Here is a 20,719-nt window from a genome sequence, read left to right on the forward strand (position 1 = left end):
GAAAACCTGACACAGAAAATCCTTATTTGCCTTGTTCATATTTTCGCCTGCATCATCTGCTGAGTGTTTTTTTCCAACAGATTCAGTTTTTTAACTTTCATCCTGTTTTAATGTCACTTCCTGTCTGGACTCCTTCCTGCTTCAGGTCTCCAGCAGAGTTCAGACATAGAGCAGAAAAGTGGCTCTTTGTTCTCGTTAACAAACAGAAGGTAAACAGGCAAGTTTATTCTGTTACACACTGTCTCGCCAAAATAAAACGGCACCACAATATAAAGTGGTGGCGTTTACCACTTTATATTGTGGTAAACGCACGATTATATTGTCGTGTTGGACAATTATATTGTCCAACACGATTATATTGTTGGACCACCTTTAGCTCTGAACACACAACAAATGTAAAATGTTTCATTATTACAAAAGGAAGTGAATCAGCTTATTATTTGCATATTTTAATATATTATTGTATAAAAAGGCTTAAGTCAGTGGTGTCCAAACGTTTTGTGATCAAGCTGAGATCATTCAAGAACTACAATTTTTGTTTCTTAATAGAAACTGAAAGAACAAAAACATCAGTTGTTTTAATCTCTTCAATAATGTACTAAACAATATTTTATACAGCAAATCAGTCTAATTTTTGTAGAAAATGAATCTTTAAATCATTGTTGATTCAAAATATAATCAGGGTTTAGAACAGCGGCCGTAGTAAATAATACTGATAATTTCCAAAACCTTTTCGGGTTCTTGTCCTCATTTTTTCTCTCCTATTTTTTTCTGATTTGCAAAATAAGTTGGGCAGGACTTTCTGTTTTTAGCCAGGTGTAATTAGACCTGTTGCAATAAACAATAAATCAATTAATTGTACGATAAATTAAAACGAGCTCAATAATTTTCATTTTCATGATTTATTGTTTTTCTCTTTTCTCTCTTTCTACCAGAAACTAGACAACAAAAGCTTTGAGTCTGGTCCTTTTGAAGGACATTTATGTTTACAGCGACTTCATAGTTCATTTTATTTGTTGTTTTTGGTTTTCTTTATAGATATATTTAATGTGTCTTGCAGTTTGAATGTGTTCTTGCATTACTATGCCATTACTATTATATTACTTGAAATTTTTCTCAAAACAACAATATTATCGTTCATCACAAAAACTTCTGGGACAATTTATTGCCCAGTAAAACTTATCGTGACAGACCTAAGTGTAATCAATGAAAACAGAAACATTGTCAATAAAAAAAATATTTTCTCTTGTACCTAAAAAATTGTTTGAAAACATTTTATTTTTCTGTAAGAAATTCCTCCTGGGGCCAAACAAGACCATTCATAGGGCCGCAAATGGCCCCCATTCCACACTTTGGACATCCCTGGATTAAGTGGTTAACTTCAATTTTTCCCCATTAGTCATCAGAATAGGCAATAAATGAATCAATCACTAAAATAATCGTTAGTTGGAGCCATACACCTGTATTACAAATAAATGAAAAAACCCCAACAACTTCATAAACTATTAAAATGAGATGTTACCTCGGTTGAGCTTCATTCAGGAGTGTTTGGGCCACGGTTCTATAGAACCTGAGCTGGACTTCCCCGTGTCGTATCCTGTCTGCAGCTATGTTGTAGATGTCTGCGGACAGAGCCTGGCTCAGTAGCGACTCGGCGGCCTGCAGGGCCTGGCTCCAGCTCTGTGGGGAACCTGGAGGACATTTCTGCTCAGCGGAGCCTCCATGAAGCTGAAGTTCTAACATCGGGACCAGTCTCGCTAAAAAATAGAAACACAACATCCTCCGCTCCTCGTCGCTTTCTCCTTTTCCTTTCCCGTAGCTTTCCAGAAAGAACCTGAACATCAGAGACGAGGCGTCGGACTTCACGGAGTAGCGCAGAGTCGGCTCGCAGTAATCCTGAGCGTCCAGTTTGGAAAGCAGAGCGCCAACAGGCTTAAGAGGACCCTTCGTCCCACCTGAGCCACGTTTCCCAGAATCCTCTTTGGCTGGGAGGAGCTCTGCCTTGTAGGACGCCATTTGCTCGGAGGGGAACAGAGCCAACTGGAGGATGGAGTCGATCTTGAGGCGGACATCTTTGCGCAGCTGCTGCCGGACGTGACGGTGTGTGTAAGGAGCAAAATCCTGAGAAGTCAGCAAGAATCTGAGCAAAACTAAAGGTTGGACCAGCTGGTTGGTGACCAGAGTGAAGACTCTGTTTGGGTTGGCTTGTTGTCGCTGCACTGATAAATAACAAACCAGCACCTGAAGCAAGACTTCAAACAGATTAGAAGAGGGTTTGTCTGTCTTAGGACTCATCAGTGATCATCAGATTGGCGTCAGGTTCCACCTGTAGATGCTCAGTTTCAGCATCTTTCTGTCGTTCTGTGTGCGACTGCGTCTGAATCTCATAGCAGGCCAACAGGCAGGACTTGGCCAGCAGGCTGACCATCAGTTCATACTTTGTGGTAAATACAGATGAAAGGGCAGAAGAAGACAGAATCCCCCGACACACGCTCAGTATGGTGGGCAGAGACACCGGTGGGCGGCCGTGTGTGCAGTCCTGCAGGAGGTCGAGCAGCAGCTGAAGGAAACATAGAAAAACTTAGCATTAATGCTGCAATATGTACCTTTTGTAAAATATACTGTATATATATTTTTACATATTTGTTGAAACTGTAACTTTGTCATAATAATCTATAAAAAAAATAAATAATTGAGTTCCTCTGTCTTCTCCCAGTGCTAACTAGAAACAACCAATCAGAGCCAGGTCCTGTCGCTGTCAATCATGTCCATGTGCGCGCCACAACATTCTCTGTATCTAACAGAGAATGTTGTGAATGCTAAAGCTAGTTAGCCACCGATATAGGCGAATAAACAGTTTACCTGTAACAGTGAGTCATTTCTCCACCGTTAGCACATTTAGCAGCGCATTTACGAGCTTGATTGGCAGCACTAAGACCCTCCTCCTGGCTCTGATTGGTTGTTTTTGACTGGGAGCGGTGCATTTCTTCACACAGCTATAGTAGCTCAGGGAGGAGGTGAAGGAGCTCGATGTTTTCACAGATTATCTGTTGGGTCTATTTTAGTTCCTAACCTGCAAGGAATCAACCAAAAACACAAATTGCTTTTCTGCAGAAGAGGGGAGCAGAGCCAGACGCGGAGAACCGCCGTCAAACACTGTCTGGGGTCAACTCCGCCAGCTCTTAGTCCCCAACTGCCTTTTATTACGTTTACAAGAAAAGAGGTTGGGCTTTTTCACACAGTCACACAAAGAATTAATCAAAAACCTTTACTACAGGATGTTCTGGAACCTTCTGTGGACATGCCCTTCCAAGGGACATGTCCACAGATTGACCGATTGACCGTTACCAATCAGTTTCACAGGAAGCTGACAACACAGGCAGCTAATGACCAAAGCAGCTGATAACACAGGAATGTATAAACGTTTCTAACCCCCAAGCAAACACCCAAGAAACAGTTAATAATGTACCACAAGAGAAAAGAAGTCAAGTAAACAACACACAAAATAATAATATGAAAACATAACCTCTCAAATAAACTTATAAGTAAATGAACTTAGATAATTTTTCTAACATTATCTGTCTCATAACATACAGTCACAACATGGTGAAAGTTAATAAACATATATATATATATATGAAAAACAGATTTATTAAAGTTTTGATGCTCTAATGCATCAAAATTCAAATGTAAATTGCTAAATGCTGACAGTAAATGCAGTAAGCCTTGGTGTTTGAACTGAACCGCTTACACACCTGCGCCATGTTGAGCCTCAGAGTTACTGTCTTCCCCTCCTTGATGAAGGAATGCAGCTTCCTGCTGTGAACTACTTCATCCAAGTAGCACCACAAGCCTTCCAGGACGTCCTGGGAGAACTCCACCTTCTTACTGTGCCAGATTGTCAGGGCGTGGGTGCACCAGTCCAACAAAACCTGCATGCAAAACAAGTCCAGATGAAGAAACATGAGAAAACATGAGAATGTTGTGGATGCTAAAGCTAGTTAGCTTGTGATCTAAGCTAAAGCTACATCCTGGAGCACCCAGTAATATGTCAGTGACCTGGCCTAAAGGTTTGTGCTTTAACTACATATGAATATTAAGAAATCAGAGTTTTATCAGGGTTCATACGTTTTTCCCCAGTTTAAATTCAAACATTTTCAAGGTAAGTTCTTAAACTTTGGAGATAAAAACAATACAAATTATCTAAAAAGTGTTTATTTTCACTATTATCATATTTATTACTGTTATTAATAATTTTATGGTCATATCTAATATTCTATAGCAGAGACAAGATAAACTAAAATATAATATAATTTTATGTTTTGAAATGTCTTTCTCCTATACACCTGACTGATCCGAGAACAAAACATTAATTTAACAAAAAAAAATCCACAATTTCATTAACTTTAACGTATACAGTACAATCAGTAAGTGAGACACTGAGAACAATAATATTCATTACATTGAAACAATCCAAATTGTGCTAAGCTAAATTACATTTCTGCTTGAATTAAATGCTAAAATACATTTTTTTTCTTTAGAGATTAAAAAATCTCTCTCTAAAAAAAGTACTCACTAAAGTTTCTGGTGTTTAGGAAATAGAAATAATTTAGGTAATTTTAGCGGACCTAAAACAGGAAAGGTTTAGGGAGTCTGATTTAACTTCAAACTGTAATTAAACATGATCACGTTGATTCAACTGATTAAAAATGACCACATTTTTAATCAGTTTAAAACAAAAGTTTTTGTTTTAATCAAAACTTCCAGGTTTTAATCAAAACCTGTGTTTTGATTAAAACAAAGGTTATTTTACCTTTGTTTACCTTTGCTGTGGCGCATTACAGCCGCTGTAGTTTCTAAACGTTGGACTAATTACCTCGTTGGTTTGTGAGTTTATGTCATTCACAACAAACATCAAACAGAACAAATATATTTCATTAAATTTTAACAAACAAATGGCTTCTACCGCGGTAATTATGTGAAATTAAATGAATTATATCCCAACTTCAGAAGATTTGCCTTTACCTTTACAGAGCTCTTTGCTTCCTCCTATCAGTCTGTAGTTTCTCAGTATTGAGGTCATCAAACCAAATTTCAGATCTACCATAACTGACTGACACCTGCTGGCCTCAGGTTTGCAACCAGCTTGTGACTGAGAAACCAGTAACCTCCTCCCAGATGATGACATGACCTTGTTAGTTCCTCTGTCCATTGTAGTAGCTGATATATTGTGAAAATCCGGTAGAAATGATGCACTAATCAAGTCATGTTTACATAGAAACAACACAATGCGAGGCTTTGTTTGTGAGACTCGCGATCACGTGGGTCGGTTGTTTGCGGAGTTTGGTAAGGTCCATTATATTCTAATTTATTGATTGTGACTGATTGAATCGTGCCCCACAGCAACCCTGTTAACATTCATGTGTTCATACCTGCTCTTTGTTCGGCAGCAGACACTGGGAGGAGATCCACGCAAACCGGGCCAGCTTTAGCCTGTCCTCCCACGGAGTCTGTGGACTCTTCAGCTTCAGGTGGATTCCTGAGTATATGGCCGCCATGGCTGCAGCGGGACACAACAGAGACAAGGCACCAATAAGCGAAAAGATATGAAAATAAAGTGCAAAAAAACTGACGCTCTGCTAAAATCATCAGAGAATCTTGTAAGATATTTATTAAGTAAACATAAACGTGAATGGCCACGAATATATTTTGTATGAAAAGGAAAGCTACATCTGTAGGAGTCAGTATTTCAGCTCACTCACTCACCTCCAGCTTCCTTTAAGTGACAAATATAAAACCTCTCTCGATATTCGTCAACTGCGTGAATAGATGTTCAATATTTTTTATTTAACTTATTTATTGCAGTCTATAAACAGACATAACAGCAGAGTTCAGTACCTGCACGTGTCTTCCGCCTGTTCCGATTTCCCCATGAGACAGACCCAGCCAGTCGAGAGTCGATGTAATCGATCGGACAAGATTTAATCGTAAATAATGAACATTAATAACATGCACAATGAAAAAACAAAATGAACATTAATCGTTGCATATCTTTTGACGAATTCTGTACATTATTTGCTGACTAAAATTTAATATATTTTCACGGCCTGTTAATAGGCTGATAAAATTTATATTTATTTTTTTATGTATTTGTATTATTCAAATTTTCATGTAACTTATGTGTTATTATTATTATTATTATTATTATTATTATTATTATTATTATTATTATTATTATTATGTGTTGGGCTTCCAGAGATCCTTTTTTTTTTTTTTAAAGATTGTTGATTGCATTTTCTTTTATTTGACCAAATTGAAAAAAGAGATACTTACTCTGCGCTTTTTATTAAGAAATATTTAACTTGCACCAAGAAAAAACAAACAAACAAACAAATAATAATAATAATAATAATCAATCAATCAATAAATAATAAATAAATAAATATGTTTATTCTTCATTTTGTGAAGTTAGTCAAAGTGGGTAATAGTGGCCAAAAATTTTACTCAGATAGTATTACTTCGTCATAATAATTTTACTCAAGTAAAAGTAAATCTACTTGTTTTAAAACCCCACCTTGCCCAACTGGCTTCCATAACACTCCATCCCAGTTGGTGGCGGTAATGCGCACTAAAACGATGCTTGGCAACCACTATTTTAAAAAGGAATAAGAAGAACCGTTTTTGTGTTCAAGCTTGTTCGCTCTGGGTTCGTTTAGTTCGGCCTGGGAAAGTTTTCTTACATCATCAACCTCACCGAGGCGGATGTATCGTGAGTTGCTGTTACCTGCGAGCCGAAGAGGGTCACCTTTAATGTTTATGTGATTCCAGCTCATTCCAGGTGGATTTAGGTTGAATGTCGCGGGGCTTTCCCGGATGTTACGGCGGTTTTCGGTCGCTGCTGTTTGCGCTCCAGGTGGCCGCCGGCGCAGATGATAGTGACGGGCAGCAGCAGGGTGTTGGGAGCTGGTTAGTGATAAGAGATAAACTGGGTGAAAGGCGCCTGTCAGGGGCTGATAAAGTCTGCAATAACGGTCTAAAAGACCCCGCAATGTAGCGACGACAAGCGTCCCTGCTGAGGATATGGAGTGCTGAGGGACTCTGCTTCGAGTGGACCGAATCAGAACCACGTCGACGCTGTCAGTTAGTCAGTGGTTCTGAATGTCTCTGTGAGACATCAATATAATCAGATTTGTTAAATTACTGTCTCACCGCTGGGACAATGAGGCTTTTAATTCGCATGAACAGGATGCACTTAAATAAATTAAAGCTGGCCCAGTCCAGGTTGCTGTGCCTGGAGCACCGGGCGATCCTTTCAGCTTCCCACCGGAGGAGGAGGCAGTCCGCCGGGCTGAAGACCTCCGCATGTCCACCACCCAGTCCCGTCCTCTCTGTCCTGTCCTGCAGCGCGTTCACCAGCGGACTCTCTTCCCTCCGTGGACGGACTGTCGCACACACACCTGTTGCTTTTGCCAGCTCGTCGGCGGCCTCCACACCTGCTGAGTCCGGGAAGAGCCAGGCGGACGCGGAGAGCCAGCGGACTCCGACCACCGTCCCTCTGGATGATGTTAAACGGATTCTGGATCTCGCTCACCCGGAGAGATGGAGACTGGCAGGTAACCTGCAGATAACAGGCTAAAAACAATGACTCGGATTATAGATTAATCACTTCATATTTTACCTTGACTAAAAGCAGCATATTAGTTACTATTACGGTGATTTGCAGGGCCGGATTCTCAACGATTCTGGCACCTGGGCTGGAAACTGATTTGGTGTCCTATCCACTAAAGGAAAAAAATTAACTAATGTAAACTACAGTGCATTAATCTGTAAAATTGAGTATGAACTAATCATGGTGGGTTGTTTCCATCCCTTGGCCAGAAGCTCCATGTTGTTCCCAAAAAATGCTATAAATTCATAATTTTCCAATCCTGGAGTACTGTTTATATTCATAAACATCCCAAAATATTATTACAACTCATCTGATAAAGGCCTCTGACACTTATATGAAGAACAATGTCTGAAAAAAAATGCATTCATAAATAAATAAATTCATTTCCTGGTCTCCTCTTAAAACGTGCCATTTCTAAGGTCTGGCCCGGGAGACTTGCTCCATTTTTCCATGAAGTAATATCTTACTAAACATTATAGCCTTGAAGTGTTGTCCGCATACATTTTCGCCTTAAAATGAATATAGTTGAACAAAAACATATGAAATGAACATGTATCTAAATGTTTAAAGAGGTTTGTCAAGGAAAAATATCTGTTTTGTCCTGTAAAAGTTAAACGATGAATTCACTCAAAGTTATTTACATCCAGCTTATGCTATCATAATTTTCAATTCATTATGGTTTCCTATATAAAGTGCATGTGTCAGCCTGTGTTAGAGGCAGGCGGAAGGCCTTTAGCACTGGTCTGCCCTCATCTGCTTGACGATAAAAAAATGTTGTTTCTCTTTGTTGAAGTTAATAGGAGGCTGGCATTTTTATTTCAGGAAGCCCTTATTTTCTACAACTTCTACAAAGTTAATCAAGTTGTGTAATTTTCAGCAGTTATTTCTGTACATTTTGCATGCTCAGTTGCCCAAACGCATAGAAAATGTAACCTGTGTTCACTGCTTGGCAATCATTCCCTGGAAAAACACTAGACTCTTTAGATTTTAATCCAGATTTCTTCCTGCATGTGTTTGGCTTCTTGCTCCTCCAGCCGGCGTTGGCTTCCTCACCGTCTCCAGCGCCGTGACCATGTCGGCTCCCTTCTTCCTGGGCCGAGTCATAGACACCATCTACGCGTCCGGCGCAGACACGGAGACGATGACGGCCTCTCTGACGTCCCTCTGCCTCATGCTGACCGGGGTTTTCCTGTGCGGCGGCGCGGCGAACGCTGCCAGAGTTTACCTCATGCAAGCGTCAGGTGAGTCGAGCGGCACATGAAGGATTCACTTGAAGACGTCGTGCATTACTTAGAAATGGACAAACCTCTTAGGTACACAGCATTGTTTTACGTCGAGCAAGGCTGAAACAATTAATCGGATAAATTGATTATTGAAATAATCGTTAAGTAATTTAGATAACTAAAGAACAACACACTCAGAGCAGTAATTAAAACAAAACTGAACGAAAAATAAATACATTTTGCATTTAAAAACAAAAAACTTGTGTCTGTAAATATGTTCAAATCCTCAAGTGGCATGGATCCGACGTGTGATCGTTGTAAACAATCTCCAGCCACACTTTTACACACATTCTGGTCTTGTCCAAAGTTACACAGATATTGGCAAGGCATTTTTGACAATTTTTCAGGAATATTTGGACAAACTGTCTGTCCATCACCACTCATCTCTCTCTTTGGGGTGGCTCCAGCAGAGTCCTCCTTCAGCAAACATCAGAGGACTGTGTTAGCTTTCTGCTCTCTACTGGCTAGAAGACTCATTCTTCTTCAATGGAAGGATCCACATCCTCCAATATATGGGCATTGGTTAAGAGAAGTTATGTCTTACATTCATTTAGAGAAGATCAGATATACTGTTAGGGGATCTGTAAACAAATTCTTTGACATCTGGCAGCCATTTATATCTTATGTCGGGAATATTTCGGCAGATAACTTTGTGTAAAGGTCAAATATTGGTTCTTTGTGTGCAAACCTGTGCTCTGTATCAGCTGATGTATGAATAAAAGGTGTATTCTTGTTGGGGTAGTAGATCCGGTATAGGAGGGGGGGTTGGGAGGGATTTTTGTTGTATATTTCGTCAGTCTTTTTTTTTTTTTTTTTTTTTTGTGTGTGTGGTGTATGTAAAAAAATAATAAAAAGACCTTGATCAAAAAATCCTCAAGTGGCAGTTTTAGCTTCACTTGGTTCAACTTCTGTAAATAAAATCTCCTGTTAGCACCATTTTCTATCCAATTATTAATCAGTTAATCCAAATAATATCAATAGATCAGCTGAAACTGTATTGTTGTTAAGTCGATCAGGAAGAGCTGAGCTTTTCTCTTGTTGATGTTAATGAATCCTTTGCTACAAATAATCAAGTGTTCACTAAAGGAATGTTATTCTATTTCATTTTAGGGAATAAGGTGTTTATTTGCATTTCTAAAAATAATTGTATTATCTGTTTATTTCGATGTTTTAATGTATTTCTAATATTGTATAAAATAAGGCTCATATTAAAAACCTGCAGAATGTTTTTAAAAATCAGTTTAATCAATAAATCGTCAAAATAATCTTTCCTCTCCTCTCACCTCAGGCCAGCAGATAGTCCGTAATCTCCGAGCCGCAGTTTTCTCCGCCGTCCTCAGGCAGGAAGTGGGGTTTTTTGACAAGAACAGGACCGGAGAGCTCATCAACAGATTGTCGTCTGACACGTCGGTGGTGGGCCACTCGATCACGGACAACCTGTCAGACGGGCTGAGAGCCGTCGCTCAGGCAGTGGCCGGCGTCAGCATGATGGTAAAACCCGTCTCAGTCTGAACAAACAAGCTGCAGCCACTTCGGGGCAGGAAGGAGAGCAGTTTTAAGAATCTGAAAGAAAGCTGTTAATTCCACAGAAGAGTTTTTAAAATGTTGAAGCAGGGGACCAATTATCCAAAATTCATACTTTTTTTGTATTTCCATTTTAGTCTGAACTGATTTTAAAAACCCAAGCACTTAAAAAAAAAACATCCAGCCACTTTTTGGCAGGTTAATGTTTTTGGTGTCTGGAAAATGAGCTGTTTTGAAACCTCCGGATTGTTGAGTCAAATTCAACGGGTACTGTGTCATTACCTACCAACCCCGACTGAGTCCAGCCCGTTACCTACCAACCCCGGCTGAGCCCAGCCCGTTACCTACCAACCCCGACTGAGCCCAGCCCGTTACCTACCAACCCCGACTGAGCCCAGCCCGTTACCTACCAACCCCGACTGAGCCCAGCCCGTTACCTACCAACCCCGACTGAGCCCAGCCCGTTACCTACCAACCCCGACTGAGCCCAGCCCGTTACCTACCAACCCCGACTGAGCCCAGCCCGTTACCAACCAACTCCGACTGAGTTCCATCATGTTTGGTTTGCTGGTCTTACTATTGCATGCGCTGTACAATGGCTGCTGGAAAAGACAAGTGTTTTGCTGTTGACTTATCATCCAGGAACTACTTGCTGGATTCTTGTTGGTTGTGCAGGATGCTCCACTTCTGCTTTTCCCCAGTGTATTAGAAGCCCGGCAGGTCGCCAGACCTCAAAATCGACAGAACTGATCAAACTGAAATCTCTTTATGTGAGAATGATTTTGTAATGAAAATGTAATGAACATGTTTTGTGTGGCCCGTAGACGTGTCCTAACCTGACCTGTTCAAGGAGGAACAGGTTTCTCAAAGAGAAACTTGCCTTGGTGTTATTTTGGATGGTAAACTGAGCGTATTAATCGCTCCGTATCCAGAATAGTTTTCATTGTCTTGACATCTTCTTGTCCTCTTCATTATGTCCTTCCTGTATAAGTGAAGCGAGTTTCAGTCAAGTTACTAAAAAAAGACTCTGGCACGGTAAAGTGATTCACAGGAAAACTAATTATACCTAAAAGGAAACGGATCCCTTCTGGTTATTTCCTTTTCCTTCCTGCTAGGCCTGCTTTATATTTCTTAGATTTCTTTAATTCATTCCTTAAAAAAACGTATTAAAACTTGTTCTACTTTATTCAATTATTTTCTTTCTCTTTTTCCACCTAAAAGAAAGTAAGTCATTAAATACAAGGTTTGCTCTCATGTTTTTCAATGATGAGGAAGTGAAAGGATTCCCTGAAACTACTTATCAGTTCCTGCAGCCGGAATGAGGAGATCACTGATCTTTTTATTATTATTAGACTATTATTAGATTATTATTATTAGACTGTGAGCTTTCTACATTCACAACACAGCAACAGCTCTGTTGCTTCAATCCAGTTCAGTTTATTTATATCCCACCAATTCACAACTAATTTTCATAGTGTGACTCAATCTAACTGGCATTAATAATATGTCGTTGGATTTATTTACACCTGAAACACGAGGAGTCGCTGGTCTGGTTTAGTAACTAGAGAGTTTTCTTTCTTTCAGGAAGTTATGCCTTGTCTGTGAGGACAAATGCATTTTTAATGATCAGTTTATTGCATTTAGCTTGAGTAAAAGAAACTAGTTTGGGTTGGGCACTGAAACCGACTCAATACAATATAAATATGAAAAATGAAGAAATATACAATATCTATACAGAATCTATCTTTGTGTGTTCCTTATGAAAATCTTACCACAGTATGCATTTAATTAGTCTGTTGATGTCTTTATACTGCTGTTTTTGTTTGTTTTTCCACTAATTGCAGCTTTCTTGTTGTTTTCTTCCAGTCCTATGTCTCTCCCAGTCTTGCGAGTTTTGTTTTGATGATCGTTCCTCCCATCACCGTTCTTGCTATCATCTATGGCCGATACCTTCGCTCCATCTCCAAACGAACACAAGATGCACTTGCACAAGCGACACAGGTACGCAGGCCGGCAGCAGAAGGTGGTTTCAGGTTATTTTTTAAACTTTATATTACGGTAATTTGCTTTTATGCTCAGTGTTACGTCTATCTTCTCTCTTATTTTAAAGTGACCCTTTTCAAACCAGTGTTTGCTCAGCCCTCAGTTTGTATCGGTGTGATTTAAAGCCCGCTCTGCCTGTTGCAACTTAATTACAACTGGAGATAAAGTTTAATAAGCCCAAATAAAACTGTGCATGCAGCTGGCGGAGGAGCGGATCGGCAACATCCGGACGGTTCGGGCCTTTGGTAAGGAGCTGTCAGAGGTCGACAAGTACACACAGAAGACGGACTACGTCCTGAGCCTGGCCAGGAAGGAAGGCCAGTCATCCGAGCCGGGTTCTTTGGCGTGGTAAGTGTGGCAACAGTCGTGACGCAAATCCACAGTTATAGCAGGAGGTATTGCACATAGGATTCTGCTGTGTGTTTGTTTTTTTTTACAACACTGAACCACTAAATAATACTCTTCCATTTCAGGGGTATTGTAAAGTAAAATTCAAATTTTGTAAATTTTTATAGCGTCCATTTGGGTTTCTGCTGCTTCTATAAGCAAACCAAATACTTAAAAAAAAAAAACAAAACATCCAGCCACTTTTTGGCAGGTTCATGTTTTTGGTGTCTGGAAAATGAGCCGTTTTTGAAACCTCCTGATTGTTGAGTCATATTCAATGGGCTTTGTGCCGTTGTCTAGCAACCCCGGCTGAGCACAGGCCGTTACCTAGCAACCCAATCTGAGTTCCACCACATTTGGTCAGCTGGTTTTACTGCTTTATGCGCTATACAATGGCTCCTGGAAAAAGACAAGTGTTTTGTTGTTGACTTTACCATCCATAAACCAGCTGCATTGGTTGTGCATGAGGCCCCACTTCTGCTTTTCAAAGATATCCAGCTGTATAACTGCACATCTGTTTTTTTTGTCTCAGGGTAAACATTGAGTTAGGGGCTGTGGCCAGCAGCAGCTTACTTGGATTTAGAGTTTAAAGGCCCTAGAAAAGCTCAAAATAGGCAGAACTGAGTAACTAAAATCGTATTATCTAAGAATGATGTTGTTAAAAATGTTTTGTAAAGACCATAGATCTATCCTAACCTGTTCAAAGCATAATAGATCACCCTTTAAAACAAAAACAAAAAAACCCCCCAAAATTTACAAGTTAGACAACAACCCATTCTCCAGCTGGATTTTATCTCTAGGTGTGTATGTGTTTTTTATTTTGTAAACTTTTATTAGTCGGTCGTATCAAGGGGAAGTTTTGTCATGGAGACTTTTAGCAAGTTCTCTTTGTGTAATCACTGTGAGTTGCACCAGATGCTGTTGTAATTAAGTAAAACAATGCATCTGTTTATGTCCCAGACTGGTCTGAGCGGTAACCTCATGATCCTGTCGGTGCTCTACAAAGGAGGCCTCCTGACAGCCAGTCAGCACATGACGGTGGGAGAGCTCTCCTCCTTCCTCATGTACACCTTCTGGGTGGGCATCAGCATTGCAGGTAACTCCATGACTGCTCTCTGATGCACTATGTATGACCCACAGTGTTTGTGACTGATGGGGTGTGTGTGTGCAGGTCTAAGTTCGTTCTATTCAGAGCTGATGAAAGGTTTTGGAGCCGGAGCCAGACTCTGGGAGCTGCTGGACAGGAAGCCTGAGTTTCCTCTAAATGGTTTGTAAACACAGATTTTTCTTCTCATATTTATCTCTCTTATCCATTAGCTGAGGTGGGCAGAGTAGCAAAGTAACAGTAGCACTACTTCAACATATTTTACTCAAGTAGAAGTAAACAGTAGCCATCCAAGAAATTACTCAAGTAACAGTAAAAAAGTATTTGATAAAAAGTTTAAAGTACTGAGTAACTGATTAAATTATTAATCATTTCATATCTAAAAATTACATCATCAGACCAAAATATAAAGTTAAGTTCAAATTTCTGTATTTTAAAGAACCAGAATGACAATAATTTATACATGTAACAAAAATAACTAGATCAGGTAAAAAAAAAATCTGTTTCTTTCAATAAAAAAAACTTATGAAACTTCAACAAAAACTGCAGGTGTGTGTCTGTGTCTGGTGAGTTTTTGATTAAAACAAGTTTGTTTTTAATTCTGTGGATAGAAAATCCAGAAATTTACTCAACTAAGAGTAAAAATATTTCATAGTAAAATTACAGAGCCATAGTACAGCATAGCAAAAATACTCCTAAAAGTACTTTTTTTCATTTTAAAAAAAAAAAACGTTACTCAGGTAAATGTATTTGAGTAAATATAACTAGTTACTACCCAACTCTGTCCATTAGTGATTTTTATGTCTGTTTTGGCTCCTAAAATTAGCAACTTGAATGCTAAAAATTAGACTATAACATGACGTGTCTTGAAAAAGTATCTAAACCCCTTCAACTACACTAAACTACATGCCACATTAAAAAGAAAAGTGTAAACTTTTTATGTTCATCTCAGGTTCCGTAGGTTGACTTCACGACAGACACATTCAGTTTCACTATATTTATTTTAACAAGAGAGTTGTTAACATCAGTCCAGCAGCTTCTGCCCCTATACATGGAATAAAATACAATAAATAACATTAAACAAACTACAGAGCAAAGGCTACTAATGAACAGTTAGCAGCAGTTAACAGTTGTAAGATTAAACATTGCTGAAAAGCACAACATTTATTATAACCACACTTAAAAACAAGTATAAAACACAGGCAAAATTACACATGAAACCCTGTATATGAGTACATTTGTCTAGAATATATGTTAAAATATAGTAGTTATAAAGAAAACACAGAGCTGATCCCAATATATACCATAGTTACAAGCAGCAACAGAAAAAGGGGGAGGAGCCGTCAGTTACCGGTTGCTACGGTAACCACCAACTGCCAAGAGCAGAACTTAAAACACCAATAAATGTCTGAGGAAACAATTGGAAGAATAAATAAACCAATTTTAACAAACTTCACAGCTATAATATTGTTAAAATAAAACTGTTTTTTAAGTTTTAATGCGTTAGGACCAGTTGACTGCAAACTTTACAAACCAAAGGGCCGTTTATGCCCTCGGTCCAGCTAAATAAAACTTGTTTAAAGCAGCAAATGTTACTTAACTGTTTGTTATGTAGGTATACAGATAACCTATAGTAGGTATTTATTTACTTTTTTTTTTAAATAAATACCTACTATAGGTTACCTGTGGTCATTTTTAAATATCCACCATTTTTATTTTTGTTTTTAGGATTTAATACTAAGAAAACAAAAGGAGGATTTATACATTTTCTTCAATGGGACGTTGATGTTTATGGAAATTAATTTAAACAATAAAAAAAACAAGGTCCAAATAACTAATTTTCCTTTTTTTTCCTAACTTCTACTTCACCTGACTTTGTGTTTGTCCATAGCAAAACAAACTCTGTAAAAGTTATTGAAGGTATTTTTTGTACTGTGAAAAATTTTTAAAGAATTAAAAAAGTATGAATACTTCTTGAAGGTATAAGGTAATCATGTTACTAGGATTATACCATACTGTTTGTTTTTTTTTAGTTGGCCCATTGTGCTTTTTGGCTAAAAACAATGTCTTCTCCATTACTTTGCTTTTCTTTTAACAATATTTCAGATTATCTATTTTTATTTACTCCACTCATTTACAGAGGGACGGATCCTTTCTCCAGATCACCTGAAAGGCCAGCTGGAGTTCTCCAACGTCTCCTTTTCCTACCCGACACGGAAGGACGCTCCTATTTTCCAGAATCCTGAACCTTCTGGTCCCGGCGGGAACCATCATGGCCGTGGTGGGGCCCAGTGGCTCGGGGAAGTCCTCCCTGGTGTCTCTGCTTCTCAGGCTGTATGACCCAGATGCTGGTAAGAGTAAATAAATGTCCATCTGTTGTCTTTTCCAGGAAAAGATCTGTTTTCTTTTCCTGCTCATCTTTCAAGGTTGGCGACAAAGCAGCATGACTTAAGAATCATTTAGCGAGCTCAGTTAATCTAGCAGTTATGTTTCTGGACTTTGGCGAACATGTATGCTCACGAAGAACATGCTAGAAAGACTCCAGGTTGATTTTAAACCAATTACCTTAATGCCACTAGGCAAAAGTGCGAACTACAGCTTTACTGTTCAGCTTAGGGCTGTGCGACATGACTTAAAAATAAAAACTGATATATTTCATACCAGATCAATTTTTTTTATTATTTAAATGGGTTTTTTTTTCGCTTTCTCTTTTTAGAAAAAAATTATAAATGACTTGTAAAAACGGTTAATATTTCAATCATCCCTTCGTTGAGCTGTACGAGAATTCTTGTTAAATTACGAGACTACAATCATAATATTGGCACAGTAAAGATGTAATTTTACCAGAAAGAAACATCTTAAAATTACGAGAAAAATGTTGTTTCAAGTGAAAAAAATTTTTTTTGATAAAATTAACAAAATATGAAGTAATCTGCTCAGTCCGTATGACTCTTTCTTCATAATAGACTCAGTTGGTTGCATGATCGTTTCAAATCCTGCTACTGATAATGATGCTGATGTTTTAAAAGATTAAATATTTCTATACTTAAGTTATACTTTGGCAAAAAAATAAAACCAAAGTATAACTTCACATTTTCATTTTAGAGTTCTCATAAAATGACTTCTTCATTCTCCTAAATTTACGACCGTACATTTGTAATGTTATGACTTTATTCTCGTAATAAAATAAACCTAGCCTTACCACGGTCGTAATATTCCGTCATAGAGTTGACCTGAATTCAAAGTCCAAATGAATAAAAGCTGTAAAAAACGCTTGTCAGAGATGGTAGACATTGAGCCTACAATCAAATCCACATTTTCCAAAAATTAAATGATCACAAGCCAAACATTTGATTAATTGATCAAATCGATTTAGCAGCACTAATGCAGCCTGTGAATGAATGTGCTGCTGCCAAGTTAATGGACATTTCTGCATCTTTATGAAACATCTCTCTTCTCCAGGTACCATTACTATAGATGGTCATGACATCAGGGATCTGAATCCCTACTGGCTCAGGAATCACATTGGGACTGTCAACCAGGTAATTAAAGACCCGTTGAAACCCAACACCAGACCGGAAAGCAGCTTAAAGGATTCAGGCTTTAAAGAAGAATACAGTAGTCACTGTGTTTTGTCTCTTCCAGGAGCCAGTTTTGTTTTCCTGCTCCATCAGCGAAAACATTGCATACGGCGCCGTCGACCCGGACGCTGTGACCATTCAGGACATCCACAGCGCCGCCAGAGTGGCCAACGCCTATGACTTCATCCAGAGCTTTCCCAAAGGCTTTGACACTGTGGTGGGGGAGAAAGGAGTGCTGCTGTCAGGTGAGGAACTGGAGCAGCAACAGGATGGATTAAGAGCCACGCTTTAAAGGGGACCTATTAGGCAAAATTCACATTTTGCACATTTTTGTGCTTCCAATTGGGTCTCAACTGCTTCTAAAAACAGACCAAGTGCTTAAAAATCCATCCAGCCATTTTTTGGCAATAGGTTAATGGTTTTTTGGTGTCTGGAAAATGAGCCATTTCAAAACCTCCAGATTGTTAAAGGGACAGTATTGCGTATCTTCCAGCTATATAGTGCCATTTTATAGCACAATCAAGTAACAGTGTTATCTTAAGTTGTTATAAAAATGCTATATTTCAAATATGACTTAAAAGAAATTTACGTTTGTAATTTAGCGCCTTGAAATTGGGCCACTGTCTCTTTAAAAAGTCTTGATTTTGTGAAACTCCACCTTCAGGAAGTGATCACAAATTCGCTCTCAGTTAACCCTTTAACATTTTGCTAGCATTGCACTGAGAAGTGGCTCATATATTGGGCTCAGCTGAATGGTTGCCACTGCAGATTAAAGTATTTAATCTCCATGCATTAATGAATCAAGGCAACACTCCAGGTATGCTTTTGATCAATCAATCAATCAAATTTTATTTGTATGGCACATTTCAGCAAAAAGGCATTTCGAAGTGCTTTACATCATAAAAATAATGGAATAACATTATAACATGATGTAAAGCTCAAAAAAGTCACTTTCACATAATACCGCCACATTCCACAGCGCTGCATCGTTACCTAGCAACCCCAGCCTAGCCCAGGCCCGTTACCTAGCAACCCCGAGCGGAACTCCTGCATGTGTGGTCATGGTTTTACCTCTGTATGCGCTGTAAAATGGCTACTGGAAAAGATAAGCGTAAATGAGTCTGGGGATATTTCTCTGGTGGAAATAAAAGTGACATTAAAGCTGCCACTGCTAGCATGCAGCTTTTACTCACGATTGATCTGTGTCTGGATGTCAGGTGGTCAGAAGCAGAGGATAGCCATCGCCAGAGCTCTGCTCAAGGTAACCACAGCCACATGTTTTCTGTTGTTTTCAATGCATAAGAGGAAAGCACGGCTATATTTACCTTTTTGTTTCTGCACATAGTAATGAATAGAGGTGTAAGGAAGATTAAAGTTGGGTTACATTAAGAAACAGTACTAAAGTATCTAATTGATCACTGTAAATGGGCATAAATTACAAATTGGTAGAGAAATTCTTCCTAAAAAACACGAATTTGTCATTTTAATGTTTCTTTATTTCAGAACCCAAAGATCCTGCTGTTAGACGAGGCCACCAGGTGAGACTGACTGACTGAGTTTGTTTTCAGTATTTTGACTGTGGTGGCTTTTACCTGACACCTTCTGGTTAAAAACACTTCCTGTTTCATTCTGTTCACGAAAACGTTTGATTTCTTCTTTACTTCAGTGCACTGGATGCTGAGAACGAGTTCCTTGTTCAGGAGGCTTTGGAGCGCCTCATGGAAGGTAGACCATTCATTTAGTCGTTACAGCTTTACAAGCAACGACTGTTAATGACAAGCCAGTCATTAACTGGATATTCAGACTCTAAAACTTGCAATTTGCTGAAAGAACAACATACTCAGAGCAGTAATTGAGCCAAATTTGATTAATCGATTAAGCATCAGAATAATCAATATGTTGATTAATATGATGATTAGTAAGGTATTAATCGTTAATTGATTCTAAAACGTGCCATTTGCTTAAATGGCAAATTTTAGAGATTAATTTAGAGAATAATCAATTATCAAAATATTGTAATCATTTTAGAGTAATTGATTGTCAGAATAACTGACTAATTGTCAGAATATACAAATAATGTTAGAGTAATTGATTAATCAGTCAGAATAACCGATTAATTGTCAGAATAATCATCAGAATATGCTAATAACGTTAGCGTAATTGATTGTCAGAATAATCAATTAATCGTGAAGAATAATTGATTATTTGTCAGAATAATTGATTAATTGATAACTAAAATAATCGTTAGTTGCAGCCCTAATCCCTTTCTTGATGAACAGGGAGGACAGGTGATGATCATCGCTCACCGCCTGTCCACCATCAAGAACGCCGACTCCGTCGCCGTCCTGGACCAGCAGCGGGTGGCCGAGTGCGGCCAGCCCACGGAGCTGCTGGGAAACAGGCAGGGACTGTTCAGGAAGCTGATGGAGAAGCAGGCGTTTCTCCAGGAAGAACAGCAGCGATGCGCTTCTCTGAGGAGAGGAAGAGGAGGAGGGGAGAATCAAATATGAGGGAAACTGCAGTTTGAGAACAGATTTCCTGAGAGCGGATCACATTTGTACTGAAGCCAGGATTCACTTATTCCTGGACACCGATTTAATCTGAGTAAGATCTGAGGACAAACTTTTTACTCGCTGGATGTTTGATTTCTAAACCAAACCCTCCCACTGTGCTATGAAACACTTTGTGTAATCACTTTATACAAATCAGCCAAAAACACTGCTAAATGTATATTTATGTACTGGTGTCTGAACTTGAAAACTTGAAGCTTTTTACTGCTCTTTTTAGGGCCTAAATAAATACAAGCAGCTATATGTGGTTTTTACACTGTACTGAAGACGATTATTGACCAACGTGTGCTCATTGGAAAGGTTTGGTCTATGAATTGTTTTCTATGTAAAACTGTCTTTCTTCAACATCTGCATTTACAGTTATTTACATTTGGTTTGAAGTGGCTGCTATAAAGCTGCTCAACTTGACCGTTTTTGCGAAAGCGGGTCGAGTCTCCAAACCATCGTCAGAATCAGACATCGACCGACTTAAAGCTGCAGTATGTAACTTTTATAAAAAATATTTTTCTTAACATATCTGTTGAAACTGTCGCTATTCAACAGTTTAATATGAGACA

At 38.8% G+C, this 20,719-nt stretch overlaps 2 protein-coding genes across 2 annotated transcripts in view; one reads left to right on the forward strand and one right to left on the reverse strand.

Moving 5' to 3' along the window:
• The window catches only part of urb2 (URB2 ribosome biogenesis homolog), a 30,573-nt gene extending 24,578 nt beyond the window's left edge, over positions 1-5,995 (reverse strand). Inside the window, 5 exon segments of the mRNA XM_032561009.1 lie at positions 1,523-2,286; positions 2,288-2,560; positions 3,756-3,932; positions 5,433-5,560; positions 5,899-5,995. Coding sequence (XP_032416900.1) covers positions 1,523-2,286; positions 2,288-2,560; positions 3,756-3,932; positions 5,433-5,558 — 1,340 coding nt within the window. The 5' untranslated portion in view covers positions 5,559-5,560; positions 5,899-5,995.
• A 601-nt stretch (positions 5,996-6,596) lies between these two features.
• Positions 6,597-20,421, forward strand: abcb10 (ATP-binding cassette, sub-family B (MDR/TAP), member 10). The gene is given in 16 exon segments (XM_032560939.1): positions 6,597-7,613; positions 8,704-8,910; positions 10,241-10,443; positions 12,343-12,477; positions 12,719-12,838; positions 12,841-12,867; positions 13,867-14,002; positions 14,078-14,173; positions 16,152-16,252; positions 16,254-16,362; positions 17,474-17,553; positions 17,657-17,837; positions 18,810-18,853; positions 19,096-19,130; positions 19,259-19,317; positions 19,872-20,421. Coding segments are annotated over 16 exon segments (2,175 nt in total). The 5' UTR covers positions 6,597-7,219; the 3' UTR covers positions 20,120-20,421.
• The last annotated feature ends 298 nt before the right edge of the window (positions 20,422-20,719 follow it).

This window comes from Xiphophorus hellerii, chromosome 4 (assembly GCF_003331165.1).
Source record: "Xiphophorus hellerii strain 12219 chromosome 4, Xiphophorus_hellerii-4.1, whole genome shotgun sequence".
Lineage (NCBI taxonomy): Eukaryota > Metazoa > Chordata > Actinopteri > Cyprinodontiformes > Poeciliidae > Xiphophorus > Xiphophorus hellerii.